Source organism: Triticum urartu, chromosome 3A (assembly GCF_056163025.1).
Source record: "Triticum urartu cultivar PI428250 chromosome 3A, HENAU_Tu73, whole genome shotgun sequence".
NCBI lineage: Eukaryota > Viridiplantae > Streptophyta > Magnoliopsida > Poales > Poaceae > Triticum > Triticum urartu.
Window position 1 is genome coordinate 77832818 of NC_141875.1, and position 18915 is coordinate 77851732.

General features: G+C 45.4%; 1 protein-coding gene across 1 annotated transcript; it reads right to left on the bottom strand.

Moving 5' to 3' along the window:
* Positions 1-16319: 16319 nt before the first annotated feature.
* LOC147978654 (protein FAR1-RELATED SEQUENCE 12-like) lies at positions 16320-17489 on the bottom strand. The gene is made up of 2 exons (XM_087516646.1): positions 16471-17489; positions 16320-16381 (listed from the first exon to the last, which is right to left on the bottom strand). The coding sequence occupies exons 1-2, from the start codon at positions 17487-17489 to the stop codon at positions 16369-16371; spliced, it is 1032 nt and encodes a 343-aa protein (XP_087372772.1). The 3' UTR covers positions 16320-16368.
* Between the last annotated feature and the right edge of the window lie 1426 nt (positions 17490-18915).

An 18915-nucleotide genomic window follows, 5' to 3' on the forward strand; every position in this document is an offset into this window, starting at 1 on the left:
TAGTGGACTCATATATGGTTGTGTGCTATATGTTATCCCCCCTTTCTATTTGAAGTAACCATGCTTTTCAATGAAGGTTCGTTAGATCTAGGTAAGTTGTATGTTTGCTATTTTTTTCTTTTAAGTTTAATAACCGTTTCAAAATAGTTCGCTATGTAAAATCTTAGCATATTTTCCTAAACGAGTAGTTTGCTCTTACATGGATGCTTAACTGTAACATGTCGACTGACACATACTCCTCATTTTTTCTTTGAACTATATATATTCTACATAGCGACATCCAATCAATCTGAAATAAATAAGATACACAAATAAAAAGTAATACATGATTCTTCTATAGATGTTACGTACATGTAGAGGAAATAAAGTAGTATGACGCTCGACCACCATTCTCTCTATCATCGAAAACCCTATGTAACCAACGTGAAAAATAGATACATGGCTATCTATTGTGAACCTATATGTGAATAAAGCTATATCGGCTATAGTTCTTTAGTGGTAGCATGGGTGGTTTGCCATGGGTCACCGACTATGGGAACAGGCACCACATGGCTTAATCATCAAACAAACTGTAGCGTTTGTAGTATTGCACGATGATCCAAATTCTATGTAATATCACTCAAACAACAACACATATAACATCATTTAAAGAAGATCATGAGGCAAATATTTTTTTAACACACTTAACACCAAAACAATGCACTATGAAGCCTAGGAGCACTATTTGTCTGAAAGGTAAGGCGATGTGCCAACATAACTCCAAAATCAAAATGGTGGCCACGAGGAATGCACAACAATGCATACAAATATCTTATCTATTAAAAATTTATCTTCAAATAAAATTTGTTATTTATACAACTTGAACTAGTTGATGATGGGTTAAACCTTGTAAACAAAAGTAAATTTCCAAATCAAAACCGCAGGAATGGTTGTACGAAATACATGTTTCTTCTATAGATGTTACACGTAGAGGAAATAAAGTAGTATGACCTTCAACCACCATTCTCTATCACTAAAAACCCTATGGAACCAACCGTGAAAGAAAAATAGATATATGACCGCCTATTGTGAACCCATATGCGAATAAAGCTATAAGCTAGAGTTCTTTGGTGGTTGCAGGGGTCGTTAGCCGTGGGTCACCGACTATGGAAACAACCACCACATGGCTTAACCATTGAACAAAAGAGCAATCTTTTCTTTGCCAGGTTTCTTTTCTAAGTACCATGCAAAAACTACCTCACCCTAGGATGTTTGTGTACACTTCTGTTTAGAAAAAAGTAAATAAGTAATTGATCTTGATGCAAATCCAAATATCTTCGATTTTTTTGTAGTATTGGATGACGACCCAAAATTTGTGCAATATCACTCAAACAATAACATCTAAAGAACATCATGAGGCAAATATTCATATTAACACACTAACACAAAAATGCAAGATATTTAAATTGTTTAACCAAACTTATTCAACCACTATGAATCCTAGGAACACAATTTATCCAAAAGGTAAGGCGATATGCCAAGATAACTCCAAAATACAAATTCCATCGTTTTGTAAAATGGTGGCAAAGAGGAACACACAATATGTATACAAATATCTTATATATTGAAAATTTAGCTTCAACATCAAATTTCTTATCACTACCACTTGAACTACTTGATGATGGGATACACCTTGTGAACGGAAATAAATTTCCAAATCACAACCACATGAATGGTTGAACAAAATTTAGAGCTTCGTCTTCACCTAGTTTATGACAACCTCCTAAATAGTGCGATGTTCTTGACATCATCCATAATACTAGTGTTGATAATGTTTGTACTTGATGGGGAAACAATAAGGTTGACATGCAATATTTATATTACATATATTTATACCAACTTTAGACATTATAATCCATATATGTAGTTGAAAACTAAATAATTCTTGAACCTAATTCACTTAGTAAAACAGATTTAGCAATAAGAATCTAATTGATTTTGAACATGATTTCCATGAAGATGGAATAAGAATAATTTCGCAATCTTGACAATAGATGATGCATTATATTTTTTTGTGGACTTTAGATATATAAATCCATTTATCAAATGCGAAAATACAAATATTGTTGTAGTTTATACCAACTGAAAGAACCATTCATGGCACTCAAAAGTGTTATTAAGTGATGTTATGTAATTCATATTCTATGAGACATGGAAGTTGCAACCTCCATCTTATCATGGAAGAAAATCTCTTATTCTTACACTAGAATGAAAATAGTACCGAATACAAAATTTGATTCTTCATCCACCCAAAAATACAAGACATGCACCTTTAATACTGACTCTGATTTCCCATTAGATTGTTTTTATCAATAGTACCACACAGATAATTCTATTCAATTCACACCATTTTCAATGGTAAACTTAACCTCCTTAGAATCACACATTTCTCTCTCTCTCTCTCTCTAAATAATAAAATGTACCGCAAAAAATGTTGGAGTTATTTATATAGTTGCAACAGAATAAACTCATGATTGGTTAGAAAGAGCAAACTTTATGCCATGTTTGACATGGCCGCATGACTAAAATAAAGGATCTTGGATTTCTCCTAAGGGGCGAGTAAGTATTTCAAAAATAATTATGGTGTAACTCCAATTTTAATTATGAAAAATAATTAGATGTTTTTCACAAGTTCGAACCTAAATCAACTTGGCTAAACTAAGTACACCAAAGATATAATTATGCAAAGATAGGAAATGCTACGAAAATATGCAACAAGGCAATTCACACACAGAAGATAAATGCATTAGATTTACTCAAATATGAATCCCACATAAAAATAGATCCACCATTTATTTAACTTTGTAAAAAAAATCCATAAAAAAGATATCCAGGGCCACTTTAAAATATCGTTTGAGAATTATATACACATTTACAAATGATTTACACTCAAAACACTCTCTAGATGAACCTTTGGCCGGAGAGGTAGGAGTGGAAAGCATGGAGGAAGATATTAGAGCTCAAAGGAGTGGCTTGAAAGTTGATGTAGTTCTCTCTCAGAAAATAAGATATGGATGGACTTTGCTTCTTGTGGCTAATGGGATAGGTGGGGGTATATATAGGCTGGCTAATTTTTTTGACCTTTATACACTTTTCTAACAAAGCTCAAAACTCCTGAATGATCATCTCAGAATCATCATATAGGTGGAAACTTTCAAACAACTTGAAGGGTCTTACCAGAAGTCATTCGGAGGCTCGACTGACGAATGGCCCACCTGCACATGTTTCCCGAGGCCGTTCAGAAATTTCAATCAAAGATGGTTCAAAATGTTCGAGCAGTACATGAAGAATGAGCAGTTCTCTCGAGGTTCCAAGTGGAAATGTATGGGAGCCATGGTGGTGGTGGTGGTGGTGGGGGGGGGGGGGGGGGTGTATTTTTCACCTCTCTCTTCCGGTGGCGTCGGGGGAACTGTCATCACCACCACCCTCTCCAACGAGTTCACCACCATCTCCATCGCATCTTCTTCCTCTATACAACGGTCCATGCATCCACGAACCTCTATAATACCCTAATTAAACATGGTGTTTTATGTGATGAATTATTATACAACGATTTATTTCACTACCATTATGTCTCAGTAGTTTTGTTTTGTCATGTGGCATTGGTTGTCTTTATTATTGATATGAATTGTATGCCATGATATAGTTCTGTCCTCTTGTACAAATATATGAGTGCAGACATATGTTGGATCACACTTGAGTGTTATTAATGTGCAATGATGAATCTATGTAAGGAGGACGGAGTGCCAATCAATCCAGAGTAAAGGAGTTATGATGCATGGGTCAGGAGGACCCCTAGAACTTAATGCTATGGTTGGGATTAACTTAACAATTTCTTAGTATTTGTGGATGTTTGCTAAGGGTTCAAATCTTAAGTACATGTGAGTCAATGAATTTTGCAGCATGTAAGCACATGCCTCTCCCATATATAAACTACAAATATGTAGATTGATTATTTTATCGTATCCAATTGCCTAGGGACAAATTCCGCAAGCGACTCCACCAATTTATTTTGAACCACCACAAAAGGCACACACTCACTCTCATTCTAGTTATCAAACTAACTAGCAAAGTGGCCCGTGCACATGCACATGCAAGTTCTTAAGCATATCATTTGTAATACTCCGTCCATTTCTATATACAAGGACACAAACTCAAACTATAAGCACCGAGGTAAAATTAATGCCTGCTTTGCAAGCCAACTTGTCTTCTCGTGTACCGGGTTAATTAATAGTGTAAATGTTGATTAGAGGAAAATGAGCGGATGTGTGGAAGGAAGTAGCTGAGTAGACGATTATCATCCACCGCATGCATGCGAGTAGTTAAATCATGAGTTGCTAGTACGAGGCAATGTCATCAAATTTTGCCTCTATTACTGTTGGTGACCTTGTATAGCTACAAAATGTATTTTTCATAGTGGCCTTTAAACAAAAATAGAGGGAATACACATTCTTATATATTCACATATATTGTAAATCTGTAGGGACTTCTTATTTTTGGTTGTAGTTTGTTTGTTATTAAGCACACGGTTCAAGTCGTTAGGTAAGCTTTATCGAAAACAGTCTTTAAGAACCGGTGAAAATGCAAATGCATGTGAGTGTAGTTAAGCGGTTGCTAGATGTAATATACATGTTACAGTGACACATAGTGGAAAATGCACAGGAGTTTCCTCAACACACAAAACATCAGATATAAGATTCACGGAACACTTTGAGACTCAAGATCCTATTATACCAGCTTAGGATGTACTGTATATTTGAATAATATAAATTCCTAAAGAACTAAGAATTGTGCTATGGTAGTGCAACTTAGAGAACTGTCACCATTGGTTCTGATGATACATAATGCAAGCATGGCTTCTCAAGCCACCTTATCGTCTGATAGTTGTGCTGGATGTATAAATTAGCATAAAGGGTTGAAAAAATAGCTATGTCTAATACAATTTAATTGCTTGATGATAATATGCACGCTTTGCTCTTTCTGCATATCAAGTGCTCTCTAGGTTTCAGCAAAAACATGGTGTACTTCCTTCAACCACACAAATAAAGAACGAACCTATAAAATTGCCTATACATTTCATGTAATCTTTCAAGAATATATAGCAACTCCAACATCTCAGAGAATGTATTGCAAGCACATTTTTCTTATTCATGCTTCCAGTCTCTGTACACAAGGTGTTCATCAATAAATTTATTCGCTCTGCCAATGAAGAAAGATAAATTTTCAGTACTGCTTAGAATTAACAACAAAACAAAATAGAAAAGTAAACATACCTAGCAGATTATCTGGTATTGCCCAGGCTTGTCATTGAGAAAAACCTTAGCAAGTTGATCGCTCTACTGGACTAAATATTACATGTTGGATGAAACCTGAGACCTAACATAAATTTGTCCGCTCATTATTGAAAAAGGCTTTCGCCCCGCTTTATATATAAAGCAATGGCTATCAAACAAACCAATACAAACACACGCCACCACCACACACAACACACCCACCCAAGGAAAGATACAAAGGTGTCGGGCACCGCCACACCACCCCATTGACCACCAAGTAAACTACGGATGCACCAAGAAGTGGAGCCGATAGAGACCTCCACCATGAGCTAGCCACCGAGGAGAGGTGAGACAGACAACGACGGGGCATAGACTCCAAGACCGTGCCTCCAAGAAGGGCATGCCAATGGAGTGCCGCCACCGTCCAATCCCGAAGATCAAAATTTCATCCGAAACATCATGAAGTGAGTCAGAACAACCACGACGGGGCCTTCAAGAAGAAAACGACGTCCGCGGCTGCCGACCAGGTCAAAAACCAGGCAAGTAATGCACCCCTACACTCACACCCTCCATCGCACCAATGCTAAGTTGAACACCAGCAAGCATGCCACCCGCGTGGCCATGGCTGCATGTCCTCACCTGAGACACACGCTCTTCTCATGAATGTCACGAACCCTGCCGCCATGATCACCGCCCTACATCCAGACACACCCGAGACCAACCAAAGTCATTTGACTTTGGTCCAAATGGCGACCCCCGATTGACAGAACAGCAACAGACGCCCCGCCTCGAACATCGTTAGAATTGCATCAACACACACTCGGCCAAGGAAAGGGGGGAGGAAGGGGACCGGACACCCCTGTGCCGGCGATGGGTGGCCTAACCACGTCAGCGCATCCCATCCCTCTTGCCAACCTCCCCACCGGATCACTTCCGCTTCGGTAGACCCCCTGTAAACACAAGGACGGCCGAGATTGCGCAATACCCCTTCATAACAAAGGGCAGGATGGGCATATTTTGAAAAAGCTTCCCCCGCCGGCCCGACCGCCCGCAAAAAAAAACAGGCGAAGCAATATGTATATGAATACAGCCCACCCACCCGGGAGGGAAAAAAAATTAAACCGGCCGACCGCACGCGCTTGGTGACGTGGCAGGCATGCAGACGTGCCCGCCCGCGATCACGGCGGCAGTCCCCGCAGTCAACGTGTCGCGCCGCACCCGTCGCGTCCCCACCCGCCCATGTCCCCCGACCGCACGCCAGCCCGCACCCGTCCGCCAATCACGGTGCCCGAGGCGCGCATGCACGTAGGCGGTTGCACGCGCGTGCCGCCTGCCGGACGCCTCCGCTGCCGCCTGCCGCCGCGCCTGCCGGACGCCACCGCTGCCGCCTGCCGTCGCTGTCGGCTCCTCGCCTGCCGCGCCGCCGCTGCCGCTGTCGCCTGGCCTGCCACCCGACCGGCCCGCCGCCTGGCGTGCCCCCTCCGGACGCGCCGTTCGCGGCGCCCGATGGTCAAACGTCGCCTCGCCTGCCGCGCGGTCATTAACGCGCCGGTGTTAATAGCCGTGCTGCCGCCCGCCCGCCTCCTCCCCCGCCCCGCCCCGCCCCGCTATAAAACGGCGACGCCCCGCCCATGCCCGTCCCATCGTGCTGTCGCCTGCCCGCCTCCTCCCCCGCCCCCGCCCACACCCATCCCACCGACGCCCGTCGCCGCCTGCCCGCACCCGATGTCGTTCTTCCGCGGCAGCAGGAGCACCGGCGGCGGCGCCGCCGACGGTGACGTCCCCGGCGCATGGCCGACGAGCATCGGTGTGCCGGAGACGCTGGAGCTCCACCGCTACTGCCTCCTTGTGCCGCCGGGCTGCCGTCTTCCACGCAACTGGAAGATCGACGCCGACAGCTACGCGACGCCGGGTCCCGGCGCGACGGAGGAGGAGCTCCGCAACCACAGCGGCGACCGGCATAATATCGAAGGCCGGAAGCGGTTTTGGTGCGGGAAGGACTATTGGGAGGTCATGGCCGCCTTCCTCCTTGCGGCGGCCGGCGAGACCCCCGACCTGACGGGCCGCAGCGGCCGTCTTCGCGCACCGCCTCCACCGCACGATCGCCACAGACGTGGCGGCGGCCACGGTGTGCACCCGGCACCGGCGCCCGCGCCGGCCGCCGCTCCCTCGCCGCCGGGGATAGACTTGCCGCCGGAGCAGGTCATCCTCCGCGAGGACGGTGACCCGGATGACACACCGGGGTACCACGTGGCCGTACGGGCGTCGGAGGCTGCAGCGGCGGCGGCGGAGGCGATGGAGGCCGCCGAGATTGCGGCCGCAATCCGGGCGGCCGAGGCGGCGCAGCAGGCGGCGATGGCGGCGCAGCAGGCGGCGATGGCGGCGCCGGAGTGGTAGCAGGTGCCGCCGGAGTGGCAGCAGGAGTGGGAGCAGGCACCGGCGGAGTGGCAGCAGGCGCCGACGGAGGAGGAGGATTCCGACGACGATCCGGTGGACTGGGACGACCTCGCCAACCGGTCCAGCAGCGACGATGACGGCGGCGACGGCCCGGCCGTGATTGACCTCGTTGATAGCGACAACGAGTAGTTTTTTTACTGTGTTTTTTATTTAATTTGGTTATGTCGTTGTAAGCCTAAGTAGTAGACTTTATGTATGAAGTTGTAATCATCGAGTTCGCTCGACTATGTAAAATATTTTATCTATGTTGAATGAAATTTAAGTGAAATTTCTTTTGTCCTTTTCATTCAAGAGTTTTGATTTGATGATGAATTTGTACACGAAAATATGGTAAAACATAATAAAATAGTAAGGACGCTAAAGTACGTGATTGCATGCATGTAACAGAACAAAATTTTGTGAGTGTGTGTGCATCCCGAATGTAGTCCTACATGCACGATATGAACGAAATCAGACAGGAAACACACGTAGCTCAGTGTGTGTCCGGACATCAGTGTAGGGTACTTTAGCCTAGGAAACCCTAGAAAATGCGTCGAGGGTTAAAAAATTGCGAGAATTGGCGTGGGTGCTGTGGATGGTGATGGCAACGTGTGAAAAAAGTGTCGTGACGTTTGACAGAGTAGAAAAAAAACCGTAGTTGGGAACCCCCTCCCCGACAGACCGAGAAGTAGCTGGTTGCACTGTGGCTACGTGATCGCATGCATGCAATTGCACCAAAGTGTGCGTACAGGTGGGCACGGCCAACGTAGCCCCCCACGCAAGGTTAGAACGAAAACGGACACAAAACGGACGTTGCGTCACGTCCGGGCAGTGTTTTTGCGATTTTCGACCCGGAAAACCCTAGAAAATGCGCCGAGCGCCGGAAAAATACGAGAATTGGAATGTGTGCTGTGGATGGTGATGGCAACGTGTGGACAAAGTGTCGTGACGTTTGACGGAGTAGAAAAAAAACCGTAGTTGGGAACCCCCTCCCCGGCAGACCGAGAAGTAGCTGGTTGCACTGGGGCTACGTGATCGCATGCATGCAATTGCACCAAAGTGTGCGTACATGTGGGCACGGCCAACGTAGGCCCCCACGCAAGGTTGGAATGAAAACGGACACAAAACGGACGTTGCGTCACTTCCGGGCAGTGTTTTTGCGATTTTCGACCTGAAAAACCCTAGAAAATGCGCCGAGCGCCAGAAAAATACGAGAATTGGCGTGTGTGCTGTGGATGGTGATGGCAACGTGTGGAAAAAGTGTCGTGACGTTTAACGGAGCAGAAAAAAAACGTAGTTGGGAACCCCCTCCCCGGCAGACCGAGAAGTAGTTGGTTGCACTGGGGCTACGTGATCGCATGCATGCAATTGCACCAAAGTATGCGTACATGTGGGCACGGCCAACGTAGGCCCCCACGCAAGGTTGGAACGAAAACGGACACAAAACGGACGTTGCGTCACGTCCGGGCAGTATTTTTGCGATTTTCGACCTGGAAAACCCTAGAAAATGCGCCGAGCGCCGGAAAAATATGAGAATTGGCGTGTGTGCTGTGGATGGTGATGGCAACGTGTGGAAAAAGTGTCGTGATGTTTGACGGAGTAGAAAAAAAACCGTAGTTGGGAACCCCTCCCCGGCAGACCGAGAAGTAGCTGGTTGCACTGGGGCTACGTGATCGCATGCATGCAATTGCACCAAAGTGTGCGTACATGTGGGCACGGCCAACGTAGGCCCCCACGCAAATTTGGAAAGAAAACGGACACAAAACGGACGTTGCGTCACTTCCGGGCAGTGTTTTTGCGATTTTCGACCTGAAAAACCCTAGAAAATGCGCCGAGCGCCAGAAAAATACGAGAATTGGCGTGTGTGCTGTGGATGGTGATGGCAACGTGTGGAAAAAGTGTTGTGGTGTTTGACGGAGTAGAAAAAAAACCGTAGTTGGGAACCCCCTCCCCGGCAGACCGAGAAGTAGCTGGTTGCACTGGGGCTACGTGATCGCATGCATGCAATTGCACCAAAGTGTGCGTACATGTGGGCACGGCCAACGTAGGCCCCCACGCAAGGTTGGAATGAAAATGGACACAAAACGGATGTTGCGTCACGTTCGGGCAATATTTTTGCGATTTTCGACCTGGAAAACCCTAAAAAATGCGCCGAGCGCCGGAAAAATACGAGAATTGGCGTGTGTGATGTGGATGGTGATGGCAACGTGTGGAAAAAGTGTCGTGGTGTTTGACGGAGTAGAAAAAAACCGTAGTTGGGAAACCCCTCCTCGGCAGACCGAGAAGTAGCTGGTTGCAACTGGGGCTACGTGATCGCATGCATGCAATTGCACCAAAGTGTGCGTACATGTGGGCTCGGCCAACGTAGGCCCCACACAAGGTTGGAACAAAAACGGACACAAAACGGACGTTGCGTCACTTCCGGGCAGTGTTTTTGCGATTTTCGACCTGGAAAACCCTAGAAAATGCGCCGAGCGCCAGAAAAATACGAGAATTAGCGTGTGTGCTGTGGATGGTGATTGCAACGTGTGGAAAAAGTGTCGTGACGTTTGACGGAGCAGAAAAAAAACTGTAGTTGGGAACCCCCTCCCCGGCAGACCGAGAAGTAGCTGGTTGCACGGGGGCTACGTGATCGCATGCATGCAATTGCACCAAAGTATGCGTATATGTGGGCACGACCAACGTAGGCCCCCACGCAAGGTTGGAACGAAAACGGACACAAAACGGACGTTGCATCACGTCCGGGCAGTATTTTTGCGATTTTCGACCTGGAAAACCCTAGAAAATGCGCCGAGCACCGGAAAAAATACGAGAATTGGCGTGTGTGCTGTGGATGGTGATGGCAACGTGTGGACAAAGTGTCGTGACGTTTGACGGAGTAGAAAAAAAAACCGTAGTTGGGAACCCCCTCCCCGGCAGACCGAGAAGTAGCTGGTTGCACTGGGGCTACGTGATCACATGCATGTAATTGCACCAAAGTGTGCGTACATGTGGGCACGGCCAACGTAGGCCCCCACGCAAGGTTGGAACGAAAACGGACACAAAACGGACGTTGCGTCACTTCCGGGCAGTGTTTTTGCGATTTTCGACCTAAAAAACCCTAGAAAATGCGCCGAGCGCCAGAAAAATACGAGAATTGGCGTGTGTGCTGTGGATGGTGATGGCAACGTGTGGAAAAAGTGTCGTGACGTTTGACGAAGTAGAAAAAAAACCGTAGTTGGGAACCCCCTCCCCGGCAGACCGAGAAGTAGCTGGTTGCACTGGGGCTACGTGATCGCATGCATGCAATTGCACCAAAGTGTGCGTACATGTGGGCACGGCCAACGTAGGCCCCCACGCAAGGTTGGAAGGAAAACGGACACAAAACGGACGTTGCGTCACGTCCGGGCAGTATTTTTGCGATTTTCGACCTGGAAAACCCTAGAAAATGCGCTGAGCGCCGGAAAAATACGAGAATTGGCGTGTGTGCTGTGGATGGTGATGGCAACGTTTGGAAAAAGTGTCATGACGTTGACGGAGTAGAAAAAAAAACCGTAGTTGGGAACCATATTTAAAAATAATTTGTTTTCCGTTTGAAGTTAAAAAAATATCATAAGATATGACCATGCATAGACTACTGCACGCCGACGCTAATCAACCCGTGTCGTCTGGGGCCCGGCCCAATCATTGCGTACGGCAGTGGAGACAGAAGCGACGCTAGCCCAACCGAATCTATCGTGATTAGCACCTGGCACGCCCGCCGCCATATGCCCTCGTCACCCACGACGCCCTGCCCCAAGCCCTAACCCACGCCGCCATCTGCCCCCGATCCCCTGACACCCCTCACCCTGTCCTCTTCAGCACGCCGCCGTCCATCCACCCCTTCTGGCCCCGTGACGCCACTCCGCCGTCTGTCCGCCGCCGGTGGAGAACACCTTATCCGCCGTCCGTCCGCCGCCGTTGGAAAACATTAAATCCGCCGTCCACCGATCGACAGCACGCCATCCAACGTGGTCGTCCGTCTACATCACGTCAGCCGAAGATTCTGACGTAGGCGGCCGCGGTTCCACAACACGCAGTCGGCGTCATCATCACCACCAGCACACCCCCCCCCCGCCGCGGCCACCGACGGCCGTACTGGTGGGAGGTAATTTTTATGTTTTTTCAACGATGCAATCATCATGTTCATCATGTACACATGAAAAGTAGCTAATATGTTATTTGCTCCTATTCGTAGTGATGGAGGACTACGGACAGATTTTCTGTTCTGTTGAGAAGTGGTGTCTCCTCGTCAGCAAACTGACCTCTAGGTAAAAAAACGATTTGCAAGCACTAGACTAGGACAAATGTTGATGATTCCTAGTGTGCTCATGCGCAAGTGCCTGCTAAAGTTTATGATTAAATCATACGCAGTGGACACAGAAAGGTTCATTATGCCATCAAGAAACGGTGCGATATCATTGCGCGCTGAAGATGTGTTTGATATTTTTGGCCTAGTGAACAAGGGCAGAGATGCCATGAAAGCTTTAGGTAAAGGGGGGCTAAAGGCAAAAGTGAAGGTGCCGAGTCGTTTCATAGATTCGAGTACGAATGAAATAATGATAGACCAGCTTATACAGGACATCACCACTAGTGGATTGTATGATGATGATTTCCTGCGTCGAATTATGTTGGTTCTTCTAGGCACTATTCTTGCACCACACTCCACGGTAGAAGTTCCTAATGCTTTTTACAAGCTAGTGGAGGATGTGGAGAGCATTAAATCATTTAACTGGAACGCGTTTACTTTACGCGTTTGCGTCGATGGCATCACGAAGACTTTATTGGATCGTACAAATTTTACATGGCCAGTGGGAAACCTTGCTCTCATACAGGTAAATTGTATGTTATATATGTTATTTCGAACTATAGTCTGGACTGTTAAGATTGCTAATATATTTCATGTTCATGCAGTACTTGTTTTGGGAGAAAGTGCGGCCACTTGATGAAGAGACTTTTGATCCACTGGCGCATGAGTATCCGTTGATGCTTAACTGGCCAGAAGTCGAGGCTATGAAGCGTGATGCGTACGACACATCGTACGGCCGCGGGAATGGGAGGGTAAGTATTTATGGTTTGCATGCATGGAGTTATGGAACGTTTTTCATGGTGAGTAATTTAAAATGATTTAACATGGCACAGGTTGATGACATAATAAGTGAGAAGCACAGACAGATGATAATTGCTCAAGAGGGGAAATTTGTGGAGGAAGAATCTGAGCCAGTTGATAGAACAGGTCGTTCGCGGAAAAGGAAGGATAATAGAGACGAGGCTTCATCGAGCAAGGACACGACCTTAGATCAAATTATGAAAAGCATCAAAGACATGCAGAAAGAAATTCGCCTTGTCCCTAAAAAATGTGCTGAGGTAATTAGTGATGTGTTATTCAAATTACATGAGATTATTCATATTCTTTGCATGTACTTACTGCTTCCCATGTGTTATTGCAGATAATACTGGAGGAGCTGGAGAACAAAGGTCTTGTCTTCAAGACAAATAGAGGGTTTAGTGATGTTGAGTTTGTGGAGCACAGTGAGAACTGGATGAGGAGGTATGGTCCGTCAAATATTTTCCAGATGTAAAATCAACTCCTGCAAAGGACGATATGGACAACGGGGTGGAGGCATCCTTCACCAATGGGAACGGGAAGAAGTCCGCACATGAGAAAGGTATGCATCTCAACACACCCGGTACAGGAGATGAAGGGGACCCCTTCGTTATTGACGAGAATGGTAATTCAACCGACCCATCTTTTGCAACAGTACGCACGAATGACTTTCCAGCAGTTACTTCAACCCCCAAGAATATAAATGCAGTCTCAGACGGGTCTAGCGCCGATAAATCTGAGGAGATTAGTATGGATAGTCTGAACACACTTATTAAAAAAGCGAAAGAAAGTGGCACTAAGGAGAATGATGGGAATGAGAAAGAAAGTGGCACTAAGGAGAATGATGGGAATGCGAAAGAAAGTGGCACTGAGGAGAATGAAGGGAAACGCAAGAGAAAAAAGTCAAAGCATATTCTTTCACCCTTCCAGCAGATCGGTGGACGTAAACGTCCAAAGAAAAGTAAGTGTTATGTACTTTGTTTTGAAGATATTTCATTTCTTCCATGCACAATTTATTTACTCATTGTTTGATTATATTTTAGGTTTGTTTGGTATAAGAGACGTTCTGATTAATACTGATTACATTACTGAGGATCACATAGAGTCCGTGAAGGTTTATATCAAGACACTATCAGACTCGGCGAAGCTTAGTAGGAAAACTGTCGTGCACATGATAGGAATTGCTGGGGAAACATGTACACCTGATATGCTTCAAGCCATCATTGCGTAAAATGGTTGCATGGCGGTGTAAGTATTACAACAATTATATGAAGTTGTACATGTCATATTTAATTTTTTCTAAGAGGAGTATTGCTGTTATGTTATTTTCAGGTCATCAATAGTTATTGCAACCATATGCAGACCCATAATCCTCGTCCTGACTGTCACATTTTATCATCTTGGTTGTCACACTGGCTTATTCTTCGTGCTGAAGGAAAGGTTAAGAACTCTAAGCACCATTTTATGGAGCATTTCACAAACCAAAATAAAATGGTGTCTAGAGTTAATGAGGAGTATTTCATTACAGATAAGGTATTTCACATTTGTATGATCCTTCGTAGTACATAACTAATTGTGTGTCCAAGAACTTGACTAAACTTTGTTGTAGGCATACTTTCCTTTTCATGTGGAAGAAAGTCACTGGATAACAGTTCTCATGCACAACAAGAAAAAAGAGCTTCAAGTTTTAAATTCTACTGGTAAATGCAGCAAGGCAGTTCTTAAAAAAATAAGCCAGCTGGTAAGCTTCTTTCTTTACATGTAACAAGATAGATAGTACTAATTAGTTATGTACTTCATATGAACTTCACATCTATATTTCAGAGGGCAGAAATAGCTAAAGATACCTTGGAGGTGAACTCCCTTGTAGAAACGGAACATCCAGACGTATCTTCGTGGCCAATAAATGAGTACGATATGCCGTTACAAAAGGATGGGTATGTTCAACTGTTTAAGTTCTAAGTACTTCTCTTACACAGCAATGCCTAACTCGAGGTTTTTTACAGAGTTTCTTGTGGTCTGTTTGTGGTGAAATGCATTCAAAACTGGAACGGAGATGAATGGATATTTGAGTTTGATCAAGCTGAGGTGAATGCTTCAAGGGGACGCATTCTAGCTGAAATACTTTTTTGAGAGTGCAACACGATGGAAACTGTGAAAGAGAAGATTTTGAAGATCATGGACAAGAATTAGTTTGTTGATGGGTTTTTGGCTACGAGAACATTCTTTTTCTTATTATCGCAACTAAATAAATGTGCCGTTGACGGCACTAGGAACAATTTTGATATTATGACATTTCTTATTGTAATGGGCATGATTACGCACGTCTGCAACTAAATAAAGGTGCCGTCGTCGGTACTAGCTACAATATTTATTTTCCAACTATATATGTTAAGCTGCTATGTGCTATATGCTTATGTGATGATGATGCCGCCGTCTGCTGGCTCGTAGAGTTTCATATAAATGAAGGCAGACGGCTGGCTTTATGTGCAATATTATTATGTGATGATAATGCCAGCCGCCGTTTGTTGGTTCTTAGATGCACATATAAATGCAGGCGGACGCCTCCTCGTTTGCTAAAAAAAATTTGACTAGAAAAAAAAACAGCCCGACCTTCCCTTGTAGACCCAGGGACTGTGCATCCAACCAAAATCTAGCCGATAGGCGACTCGGGCGGTCGATGCGGACCCCACAAGGGCCCACAAGTAGGCCAACGGGGCTGACAAGGAGCTTGTAACAGAGGAGTTCGAGAGAAACAGCTGACGCGGCTATTTAAGCCGGTCGGTGCGCCCTTCCGTTGGCGAGGTGGGATTAAATAAGGCGATGCGGTCGACGCAACGCTAACGAGGATCCATTTCTTGCAACGTCGCCACCCGGCCCATGTCGGCCCAGTACGACAGGGCCAGCCTCGCCCCTCCCCGGCCCAGTCATCGTCGTCTCGCGCGCCCGACGAAGGAGTTTAGTCCCACCTTGGAAGCTGACGGGGGTGAGGACCAGCTTAAATATTCCGGCGTGCTACACAGGTCGAACTCCTCTGCTAGTACTGCTTGAAATTGCCGCCTTGTTGGACCCGGCTGCTGGGCCCTTGATGGGCTTTATATGGACCTCCCGAGTCGCCTCGTTGGCTTGATTTGGATTGGGAATATAGCCCAACTTGCGGTCCAGCAGCCGGTCGGGCATTTTTTGCACAACGACGGTCGGCTATGTTTTTTTGCACAACAACGGTCGGCCATGTTTTTTGCAACAGGTACAGTAACAAAAACGCAGCATATTAAAACTGTGAACTCTTTCACATAGCAGTACAAATAAGATGGCAATTCATTAAACAAATATGATGTGTCATATCACATATGTTCACATAAGTATTTTCATCACACATAAATAAATCGAGACATAAAGTTTTCTGCCACACAAGTACGAACAAGAAACAACATAGTTTATTCGGACTAGACTCATGCGACTGTTTTTATTCTTCCAACATAGCAAGATGCTTCTCTACGCCCAATTCCTGAACATAACATAAAAATATGGATGAGAAAATATAGTTTGTAAAACCGAAGAACCAACATAACAAAAAATAATAAGGTAGCATCTTACTTCTGGTTTTTTCGACATGTAGCCTTGTTATGACCTGGTAGACTACACAGACTGCACAAAGGACCACTTTTTTTCTCTGTAAAATCTTTTGGCCTACCATTCTTTGTAACATTGGGGCCCCCCTTTGACCGCCCCTTCTTAGGTGCACCCTTCGTCGAAACTTTCTCAGGATCACCAATACCAGGCTCAACTTGTTGCGCTTGACTTGCCTCCTTCTTAAGCTTAGCATACCTTCTACTTCCTATAAGTTCCTCCTCTGGTATCTTTTTCTGCACTATTATGTTGTCTAGACACTTCATCAACTCGTCAAACAAGAAGGGATCATTTGCTGCAACATGAGCTGCCTCTGCGGTTTTTATGCTTATTTGACTATACCGGTCTCTCTCTAATGGCCCTGACCAACCCCATCCAAACATATCACTCTTCCGCTGCACAGGCAATCCATCTCTCGCATTTTTTGACAACCGATGAAGGACACAACACTTTGGTATTTTAGTTATGCTCAGATGATGGAGAACAAAAAGAATGTGTTTGCATGGCAGGCCTTTCCGAACCATCCTAAGACAACTGCATGTTATAGTTTCTTCTGAGTTACCTGGTTCATAAACAACATTATACATGAACTTGTGGTTATCCTTCCATGTCACCATATATGTCTGACGCTCAATTCCCACGAGCGTCTCAAATATCTCCAGCTGACCCATCTTGTGCAAATCATCTTGCAGGATGTAAAAATTAGCAGGTGTGAATACTTTGGCGGCATGCTCCTCAAGTGCCTTATATTCAGTAACCGACGGTGGTTCTTTTTGGTGTGCCTCACAGTCATCGTACGCCTCATTCTCACGCAGGCGAACTATACAGTTCTCATAATGCACAACCAAATCAATTATTGTCATACCGTAGTCCAGGTGTAGGTGAAGGCAGGAGTTGAGGCTTTCGCTTCTCTGGTTACTTCGCATACCAAGGAAAAAACCATCGGAAAGATATGAAGCTGCCCAAAGTCTCTTCTTCCTGTACATCCTGTCAAGCGCTCTTTAGTTCTATCCGTATTCCACTTATTATAGAAAGCGGTCCATCTCTGCTCAAAGTTCGCTTGAGAGGTGGCATAGCATAGGAGCGATCTGAACTCATCCAGTGACTTGTAATGCAGGTGCCTCTGCATATTTTTCTCGATATGCCAGGAGCAAAGACGATGGAAAACATCTGAAAGCACAGTCCGAATAGCCCGGATCATTGCAGCGTCACCATCTGTGATTATTGACTTTGGCTTCACCTGGCAGTTTGCCTTCATAAATGTCTGCAGCAGCCACACATATGTCCCTTCCGTCTCGTCAGCAATTATGGCACATCCAAACACTGTGGTGCAACGGTGGTTGTTAACTCCGACAAAGGGGACGAACGGCATACCATATCTGTTCATCTTATACGTGCTATCAAACACAACCACATCTCCGTAGTCCTGATAGTCCCTCCGTGACTGTGCATCAGACCAAAACATACTCTTTAGTCGCCCTTCCTTGTCACGCACATACTCAAAAAAAACTCAGGGTCCTTCTGTTGGAAATATGCCCTAGAGGCAATAATAAATTAGTTATTATTATATTTCCTTGTTCATGATAATTGTTTATTATCCATGCTAGAATTGTATTGATAGGAAACTCAGATACATGTGTGGATACATAGACAACACCATGTCCCTAGTAAGCCTCTAGTTGACTAGCTCGTTGATCAATAGATGGTCACGGTTTCCTGACCATGGACATTGGATGTCATTGATAATGGGATCACATCATTAGGAGAATGATGTGATGGACAAGACCCAATCCTAAGCCTAGCACAAGATCATGTAGTTCGTATGCTAAAGCTTTTCTAATGTCAAGTATCATTTCCTTAGACCATGAGATTGTGCAACTCCCGGATACCGTAGGAGTGCTTTGGGTGTGCCAAAAGTCACAACGTAACTGGGTGGCTATAAAGGTACACTACAGGTATCTCCGAAAGTGTCTGTTGGGTTGGCACGAATCGAGACTGGGATTTGTCACTCCGTGTAAACGGAGAGGTATCTCTGGGCCCACTCGGTAGGACATCATCATAATGTGCACAATGTGATCAAGGAGTTGATCACGGGATGATGTGTTATGAAACGAGTAAAGAGACTTGCCGGTAACGAGATTGAACAAGGTATCGGGATACCGACGATCGAATCTCGGGCAAGTATCGTACCGCTAGACAAAGGGAATTGTATACGGGATTGATTAAGTCCTTGACATCGTGGTTCATCCGATGAGATCATCGTGGAACATGTGGGAGCCAACATGGGTATCCAGATCCCGCTGTTGGTTATTGACCGGAGAGTCATCTCGGTCATGTCTGCATGTCTCCCGAACCCGTAGGGTCTACACACTTAAGGTTCGGTAACGCTAGGGTTATAGAGATATGAGTATG

Bases quoted from the DNA above. Each gene is read 5' to 3' on its own strand.
- LOC147978654 (XM_087516646.1), bottom strand. From the start codon at position 17,489: ATGTACAGGAAGAAGAGACTTTGGGCAGCTTCATATCTTTCCGATGGT.